The following is a 9,307-nucleotide window of genomic DNA, read 5'->3' as shown; positions in this document are numbered from 1 at the left end:
AGAAGACTGGACCTCAAGCCTGTGGCTAGAGGATGGTTAGAGTTCATTCAATGCTCCATCATTCCCACTAGCAACCGATCTGAAGTTACTGTGGATCGGGCCATCATGATTCATAGCATCATGATTGGAGAGGAAGTAGAAGTTCATGAGGTCATCCCCAATGAAATCTACAAAATAGCCGACAAGCCCTCCACCATGGCAAGGCTAGCTTTTCCTCACCTTATTTGCCATCTATGTTACTCAGCTGGACTTATCATAGAAGGAGACATCTCCATTGAGGAGGATAAGCCCATCACCAAGAAGAGGATGGAGCAAGCAGGAGAGACCCTCCACGGTTCTCAAGAGATGCATGAGGAAGCTCATCATCAAGAAATCCCTGAGATGCCTCAAGGGATGCACTTTCCTCCCAACAACTATTGGGAGCAACTCAACACTTCCTTAGAAGATTTAAGCCACAATGTTGAACAATTAAGGGTGGAACATCATGAGCACTCCATCATTCTCCATGAAATAAGAGAAGATCAAAGAGCAATGAGGGAGGAGCAACAAAGGTAAGGAAGGGACATAGAAGAGCTTAAGGACATTGTTGGTCCTTCAAGAAGAAGGCGCCACCCTCACTAAGGTGGACTCATTCCTTTTTCTTATTTCTCTGTTTTTCGATTTTTATGCTTCATGTTTATTTATGTTTTGTGTCTCTACTTCATGATCATTAGTAGTTAGTAACTATGTCTTAAAGTTATGAATAATCCCATTAATCCTTCACCTCTCTTAAATGAAAAATGTTTTAATTCAAAAGAACAAGAAGTACATGAATTTCGAATTTATCCTTGAAATTAGTTCAATTAAATTGATGTGGTGACAATACTTTTTGTTTTCTGAATGAATGCTTGAACAGTGCATATTTTTTTTCTTGTTGTTTATGAATGTTAAAACTATTAGCTCTTGAAAGAATGATGAACAAAGAGAAATGTTATTGATGATCTGAAAAATCATAAAATTGATTCTTGAAGCAAGAAAAAGCAGTGAATGGCGAAAAAAAAATAATTGGCGAAAAAAATGGAAAGAAAAAGAAAAAGCAAGCAGAAAAAGCCAATAGCCCTTAAAACCAAAAGGCAAGGGTAAAAAGGATCCAAGGCTTTGAGCATCAATGGATAGGAGGGCCCATGGAAATAAAATCCAGGCCTAAGCGGCTAAATCAAGCTATCCCTAACCATGTGCTTGTGTCATGAAGGTCCAAGTGAAAAAGCTTGAGACTGAGTGGTTAAAGTCGTGATCCAAAGCAAAAGAGTGTACTTAAGAGCTCTGGACACCACTAACTGAGGACTCTAGCAAAGCTGAGTCACAATCTGAAAAGGTTCACCCAGTTATGTGTCTGTGGCATTTATGTATCCAGTGGTAATACTGGAAAACAAAGTGCTTAGGGCCACGGCCAAGACTCATAAGTAGCTGTGTTCAAGAATCAACATACTTAACTAGGAAAGTCAATAACACTATCCGAAATTCTAAGTTCCTAGAGAAGCCAATCATTCTAAACTTCAAAGGAAAAAGTGAGATGCCAAAACTGTTCAGAAGCAAAAAGCTACAAGTCCCACTCATCTAATTATAATTAATATTCATTGATATTTTGGAATTTATAGTATATTCTCTTCTTTTTATCGTAATTGATTTTCAGTTGCTTAGGGACAAGCAACAATTTAAGTTTGGTGTTGTGATGAGCGGATAATTTATACGCTTTTTGGCATTGTTTTTAGGTAGTTTTTAGTAAGTTCAAGCTACTTTTAGGGATATTTTCATTAGTTTTTATGTTAAATTCACATTTCTAGACTTTACTATGAGTTTGTTTGTTTTTCTGTGATTTCAGGTAATTTCTGGCTGAAATTGAGGGACTTGAGCAAAACTCTGAAAAAGGCTGACAAAAGGACTGCTGATGCTGTTGGAATCTGACCTCCCTGCACTCGAAATGGATTTTCTGGAGCTACAGAACTCCAAATGGCGCGCTCTTAACGGCGTTGGAAAGTAGACATCCAGAGCTTTCCAGCAATATATAATAATCCATACTTTATTCGGACATGACGACGTAACTTGGCGTTGAACGCCAAGTACATGCTGCTGTCTGGAGTTAAATGCCAGAAACACGTCATGATCCGGAGTTGAACGTCCAAAACATGTTATAACTTGGAGTTCAACTCCAAGAAAAGCCTCAGCTCGTGGATAGATCAAGCTCAGCCCAACCACACACCAAGTGGGCTCCGGAAGTGGATTTATGCATCAATTACTTACTCATGTAAACCCTAGTAGCTAGTCTAGTATATATAGGACATTTAACTATTGTATTAGACATCTTTTGACCATTCGGTCTTTTGATCACCTTCATGGGGGCTGGCCATCCGGCCATGCCTGAACCTTTCACTTATGTATTTTCAACGGTGGAGTTTCTGCACACCATAGATTAAGGGTGTGGAGCTCTGCTGTACCTCAAGTTTCAATACAATCACTATTACTTTCTATTCAATTCTCTTTTATTCTTATTCCAAGATATACGTTGCACAACATTTTGATGAATGTGATGATCCGTGACACTCATCATCATTCTCACCTATGAACGCGCGTGATTGACAACCACTTCCGTTCTACTCTAGGCCCGGCGCATATCTCTTAGATTCCCCAACAGAATCTTCGTGGTATAAGCTAGATAGATGGCGGCATTCATGGAGATCCAGAAAGTCTAACCTTGTCTGTGGTATTCCGAGTAGGATCCCGGGAATCCGGAAAGTCTAACCTTGTCTGTGGTATTCCGAGTAGGATTCCGGTATTGAATGACTGTGACGAGCTTCAAACTCCTGAAGGCTGGGCGTGATGACAAACGCAAAAGAATCAATGGATTCTACTCCAACCTAATTGAGAACCGACAGATGATTAGCCGTGCTGTGACAGAGCATTTTGGACCATTTTCACTGAGAGGATGGGATGTAGCTATCAACAAGGGTGATGCCTCCAAACGATTAGCCGTGCAGTGACAGCGCATAGGACCATTTTCCCGAGAGGATTAAAAGTAGCCATTGATGATGGTGATGCCCTACATACAGCTTGCCATGGAAAGGAGTAAGAAGGATTGGATGAATGTAAGAATAAAGTAGAGATCCGAGAGGAGCACAGCATTTCCATACGCCTATCTGAAATTCCCACTATTGATTTGCATAAGTATTTCTATCCATTTTTATTTTCTATTTATTATTAATTTTCGAAACCCATAACCATTTAATTTACCTAACTGAGATTTACAAGGTGACCATAGCTTGCTTTATACCAACAATCTCTGTGGGATCGACCCTTACTCACGTAAGGTTTATTACTTGGACGACCCAGTACACTTGCTGGTTAGTTGAACGGATTTGTGACTTCAAATAGAGCCAATTATTAAATTTCATACAAGTACAAAGAATATGGATCACAATTTCGTCCACCAGCCCTCACATACACCACAAGCCCATTTAAACCACTCAAATGGAACATACTTGCATTCATCTAATTCATTCAATGATTCATCACATACATCACATGGCTCTTTAGTTCATTCAACTAGACAATACCTGCATCTATCAAGTTCTGTGGAACGACCAAAACACAATTATCCATCAGCATCTCATGAAACCATTGGAAATGACAGCTCGATCATATACAATGCACCAGCACAAACACATCAACACCTAGACATTAGACAATCAAATAGGACAAGGAGAAAACCATCATATTTAGCAGACTATCATTGTATGACCACTGCATCGGATACAAATCACAACTACATCAATAATCTTCAATTCAATCTTGAAATTTTACAAGAATTTTATCCTGAAGTGTTTGAAAACTTTTTTGAAGAGTCAACTATTCTCTTTTGTGAGTCACAATCTCAATTTCATAATATACAAATTCAGCACTCTATAAACTCTCTATTGCCAAATCCCATTAAAGAACCACAATGCTATGCTGAGGCCATCAGTGATCCGTGTTGGCAAGTGGCAATTGAGGCTGAACTCTCTGCATTGAAAGAAAATAAGACTTTGACTTTGACTTCTCTACCTAATGGAAAGAAGGCGGTAGGCTACAAATGGGTGTTCAAGCTCAAAATGAATTCTGATGGCAGCATTGACAGGTACAAAGCTAGGTTGGTGGCACAGGGCTTTACACAAACTGCTGGTGTTGATTATTTCGAAACCTATAGTCTAGTAGTGAAGATGAGTATCTTGCGGATTGTGCTATCCATTGCAGTTGTGCAGAATTGGCACTTATATCAACTAGATGTAAATACGGCTTTCTTACATGGTGATCTTTTGGAGGAAGTTTACATGAAACCTCCACTCGGGTTGAATGTTTCTTCACCAAACATGGTGTGTAGGTTTGACAGATCTCTTTATGGCCTAAAACAGGAAAGCAGGCAGTGGAATTCAAAGTTGTGTGATGCTCTAAGAGCAATTGGCTTCCAACAATCTAGAAATGATTACAGCCTGTTCACTAAAGATTCAAAAGGAGGATTTACTGTTATTTTAGTTTATGTTGATGATTTGATTGTAACAGGGACAGATTTAAGGGAGATTGAATTCATCAAGCATCACATGCATGAGCTATTCAGAATCAAGGACCTGGGAGAGCTTAAATTCTTCTTGGGGTTGGAGGTGGCTTGATGCAGGAGGGGCATCACTGTATGTCAGAGAAAATACTGCATCGACCTTCTCAAAGAGTATGGGTTACTCGAAGCCAAAACAGTTTCAACACCTATGAACTACACAGTGCCATTATCAAAGGATTCAGGAACTCCATTAAGCTCAATTTCGGAATACAGGAAGTTAGTTGGGAAATTGTTGTACTTGACCAACACCAGATCGGAGATTGGATATGCAGTTGGAAAACTCAGTCAATTCTTAGATTGTGCTACAGATAAACACTTTGAAGCTGCCATTAGAGTATTAAGGTATCTCAAGGGAGCACCAGCACTTGGGTTGATGTTTTCAGCTCATTCAGACTTAGAGCCAACAGGATACTCAGACAGTGATTGGGGGACATATTCGGATAGTAGAAGATCAATATCTGGGTATTATTTTTTTTGGGAACTTCAATTGTATCTTGGAAGAGTAAGAAACAAAATACAGTTGCAAGTTCATCATGCGAAGCGAAGTACAGGGCATTAGCAATGGCAACTAGGAAGCTCAGTGGCTGACCTACATCTTGCAAGACTTGAAAGTGAAGTTGGAGAAGCCAATAGCCATATATTGCGACAACCAATCAGCATTACACATTGCAACAAACCCAGTTTTCCATGAGAGAACAAAGCACATTGAGATGGATTGTCATGTAGTTAGAGATAAATGGCAAGAAAATGTTATCAAATTACTTCCAATCTCCACTGCAAACCAAACTGCAGACATATTTACAAAGGTCCTAGCTCCAAACATTTTTGAGAGATGTCATAGCAAGCTTGGAATGGTTGATTCTGCCAATTCCAGCTTGAGAGGGGCTATCACATAAGGAGTCAGATTAATTAGCAAGTTAGTTACACACTTTGTAGTTTGGAAAAGTTTGTTATACAGCTGTTAATAGTGGTGAACGGTTAGTTAGCAGATTTAGCTAAGGAAGTATATATAGTAGATAGAGTAATTAGAATTTTGAGTTTTTGCTCTTGTAAGTCTCATTTTTCTTGCCCTAGTCAGAAGTAACTTGCTTTTGACCTAGGCCTTTCTTCTGTAAACTTTCCTCTGTTCTTGAACCTTCTCTCTCTCTGAACTAACATTTCCACAGTGCTATACGCGAAAATGAGAGCGCGATGCAGAATTTGGGATTAACTGATTTACAATAGAGAGTGAAAGTCATTAAAGAGATAGAGTTAGTATACTTGATTTAGGAAAAGAAATTTCTTTCTCTATGTTAGGAAAATAATGATTTGGAAAAAGAAAATTTTTTATTAATATTTTTAAAAATTATACAATTATCTATTTTAAATAATAACTCAATTACAAAATGATTTTATTACTATGGTTAAAATATTAATTCTAATTAAATTGAAGTAACTCAAGTTATTAGTATAGTTAATAATCAGATTAAAAAAGTAAATTACATGTTAATTTAAAGATGATTAGGTAGAATTTATCAAAAAAAAAAGAAAAAAAGAAAATGTCATTTCTAAAATTAGAAATGCACGGGTATAGTAGGTAAAAAAGCTTTCGATATAGTAATAATTATTTAATAATAGATCTTTCTTCAAATAAAGTGACGACATATATTATATCATCTTGCATTGAAACTGATTGATGTGGGAATGATCAAATTAAAATGACTGTCGTATATAGTACATGCACGAAACTTGAAGCTTAAAGCTTAATAATACACATATATAGTCAAGATTAGGAAATAAAATCTAACTAATTATAGCATATGACTTTCATCATGATGATGATCATCAAAGTGGAACCCGGTGGTGCAAAAATTATAAGAAAATGCGCCAAAGTTAGCATAAGTAGGAGGGTTGGTTATCTCGATATCCTTCAACTCAGACCAAAGGTTTGCATCCAATTTTTCTGCAATGATTATTTCACCACTCGGAGTGTCCTCTTGTTTGGGATATTCTTGTTTGATTATAGCATTCGTTGGTGGGGTTTGATGATGGTCTTGTGGATTCAAAAGATATGCTGTCATTTGTGGAGCTTTGAGAGTTTCTTTGCAAGTGTGACGACCAATGTAGGTAATTTGATACAAAACTGGATTATCTTGAATCCTTTGAACTTGTTTTGTTGCTTTGCAACCTTGATCATGCTTCCGAGTGCACCTATAATAACTCCTGCATATTATTATATCACAACTGAAATATTTAGAATTTTGGGACATTAAGAGGCAAGTTAAGTTTTTGTAACAAAAATATGAGATAATTAATTAAAAAAAGGATTTTATTAATAATCTATTTTATGTTAAACAATATTCATTTGGGCAGTGTGGAATTGTCAAATCAAGGACCAAGCCAATTAAGTAAACTGAAAAACGAAAATAATTAACAATTGAAATGTGCAACAAGTTGATTTCCTATGTCTGCTTTTCCTGCAATGGTAGGCCTCCTCCTCATCAAGCTCCATTATTGGTTGTAGGCTTGTAGCTTAACCATTTTGTAATCGGTTTTGTTAGGTAGATAATTTCGCAAATAATATGAATAATAGATTTTAAAATTGGTTCAATAAAATAAAAATCACACTACATCCCTACGAAAATCACAAAAATCACAAATGGAAGAAGGAGGTTACTGTATGCTTAACTGTATTGTTTATTAAACTCATTGTCTATCTATACTTTTCCTTTTGTAATTTACTTTTGAGAAGACTAAGGAAAAAACTTTTAAGCACCCAAAAAATAAAAATAGAAAGATAAAGAAAGAAAGCAACAAAGATAAACTTTTTTGGCTAAGTTTCAAAGTCTCTCTAAGATTAGTGGCATTTTTAACATAGTCTATGAAGTTCTAATCCTACAGTCACATTTTGAAAATTGGTAAAAGTGTAACAAATTAGTTTTTCAATCTTTTCATATTATGAATTAACATAGGGTATTCTTGTCAATTTTAAACTAATTGATGCAATTAAAATTTTATAGACTATTTTAGTGCACACAATTAATTTGAAGAACTATTTTAAAATTTAACTCTAAATTTTTTGCTCTTTATTTAGTTTATACATTTGAGAAAAGAGCACGTGAATTGTAATTAACTAATCATAAAATGAACATTGAAATGTGTTTTGTTTTAGAATAAGGAAACATATATTTCTATATACTTAAATAGTACAGTTGTATTTTATTAGAGATATTATATCTGAAAAGAAGAGTTTTAGTAGTAGCAGGAATGCATTGTATCTGTCTATATATCTCAAAACATTGGTCCTTATCCTTAAGTTAAAGATTAAAATAGAAAAGAAAAAGAAAATTATTACTATATATTACCTGGGGAATTTAGAATTGAGTATGTCCTTCTGTCCATACTTTCTCCAGGCAAGATTATCCTCAGTGGTGGGAGATACATTGCTCCATGTCTCTTCCGTTTTCCTACGCATCAACTCAGTCTAGTAGTTAATAATACTTTCAAGTCAAACCCTAAACCCCAAACTGTCAATTTTTATTTTTTTTATTATGTATATAAAATTGTAAACATATAGTGTCCGTACATATTCTGGTAAAGTGAGATCAGAGATGAGATTAGAAAGAGACCTTCTTTTGTATGTGCCTCTTCGATCCTTAGGGACTGATGAAGAGAATCTTTTGCTACTCTCACTGGAACCTTCTTCAGACCTCAGATCATTATTGGTGGAGTCTGCAGCAATAACAAGCTGGGACCCACTGTTATTCTCGTTAAGGAAGAAGGAAGCAGAAGAAGAAGAAGAATCTAGAACGGAGAGAGTCTCCGCGAAAGATCTCAGAATCTTGGTTATTAATAGCGCCTCAGCTGATGAACCGCCGCCGTGATGAATAGTGGCCGGAGGATTCTGATTCTGATTCTGAAGGAGAAGCTTCAGCTCAGTGGCATGTTTATGCCCCTCCACAAGCTTATTCATAAGCCTCTCCCTCTTCTCTGAAAAACCAATATTACCCTCACTGCCGCAGCTTACAATACTACTCATTCTTTGTTTTCTTAGAAATTTTCTTAGATTGGTAGATAGATGTTAGGGTGGTGTGTGTGTGAGAGAGAGAGAGAATGGGTAAAAGAGAGGAAATGGGTGGGTTTTTTCTAGGAAAGACGGGAATTGAAAATGAGGAGGAAGCTAAGGAAGTTGATGATGATGATAATGAAAATGAAAATTGAATAATAATGATGGCTAAGTGTGATTAAATTTTCCACACATTAGAACAACTTTCCGAAGCAAAAAAACAAAAAAATTGTGGCTTGGCTTATAAAGCTAAACATGACGTTATCATTGTGATGCAATCTTGACGCTTAAAATCAAACCTCCTTTTCTATTAAAAGAAAAAGATGAGTAAAAAATTTTTGTCGACTGTAGAAGGAGAAAGAAAGGTAAGAAATTACTGTTGATTACATTGATAATAATAAAGAGTGAAATTTATTGTGATCAGCGGCGTTGCCCCTTCTGTCTGCAAAAATAAAGCACTCCACCATCCGCTTGTTATTAAGGGTATTAATAAAGGTTTTAAATATATAAAAATAAAGAAAAAATGGTCAATTTTATCTAAAACAATTATTCATTCTTTAAATTAATTTTCAAAAATTTTTTAAAATTAAATTCATTTTTAAAGATTTTAAATTAATAGCATTAATTTTTCTATCATT

At 36.0% G+C, this 9,307-nt stretch overlaps 2 protein-coding genes across 2 annotated transcripts; one reads left to right on the top strand and one right to left on the bottom strand.

Moving 5' to 3' along the window:
- Positions 1 to 4,772: 4,772 nt before the first annotated feature.
- LOC140175678 (uncharacterized mitochondrial protein AtMg00240-like) lies at positions 4,773 to 5,520 on the top strand. Its single transcript, XM_072204212.1, has 2 exons — positions 4,773 to 5,126; positions 5,242 to 5,520. Exons 1-2 carry the CDS (start codon positions 4,773 to 4,775, stop codon positions 5,518 to 5,520), a joined length of 633 nt encoding a protein of 210 aa, XP_072060313.1.
- Positions 5,521 to 6,244: 724 nt separating this feature from the next.
- LOC112715783 (WRKY DNA-binding transcription factor 70) lies at positions 6,245 to 8,883 on the bottom strand. Its single transcript, XM_025767604.3, has 3 exons — positions 8,233 to 8,883; positions 7,969 to 8,070; positions 6,245 to 6,826 (listed from the first exon to the last, which is right to left on the bottom strand). Exons 1-3 carry the CDS (start codon positions 8,640 to 8,642, stop codon positions 6,415 to 6,417), a joined length of 924 nt encoding a protein of 307 aa, XP_025623389.1. The 5' UTR covers positions 8,643 to 8,883; the 3' UTR covers positions 6,245 to 6,414.
- Between the last annotated feature and the right edge of the window lie 424 nt (positions 8,884 to 9,307).

Source organism: Arachis hypogaea, chromosome 10 (assembly GCF_003086295.3).
Source record: "Arachis hypogaea cultivar Tifrunner chromosome 10, arahy.Tifrunner.gnm2.J5K5, whole genome shotgun sequence".
NCBI classification, from domain to species: domain Eukaryota; kingdom Viridiplantae; phylum Streptophyta; class Magnoliopsida; order Fabales; family Fabaceae; genus Arachis; species Arachis hypogaea.
Note: the sequence above shows the minus strand (reverse complement) of the source record. Positions and strands in the feature narration are given on the sequence as shown.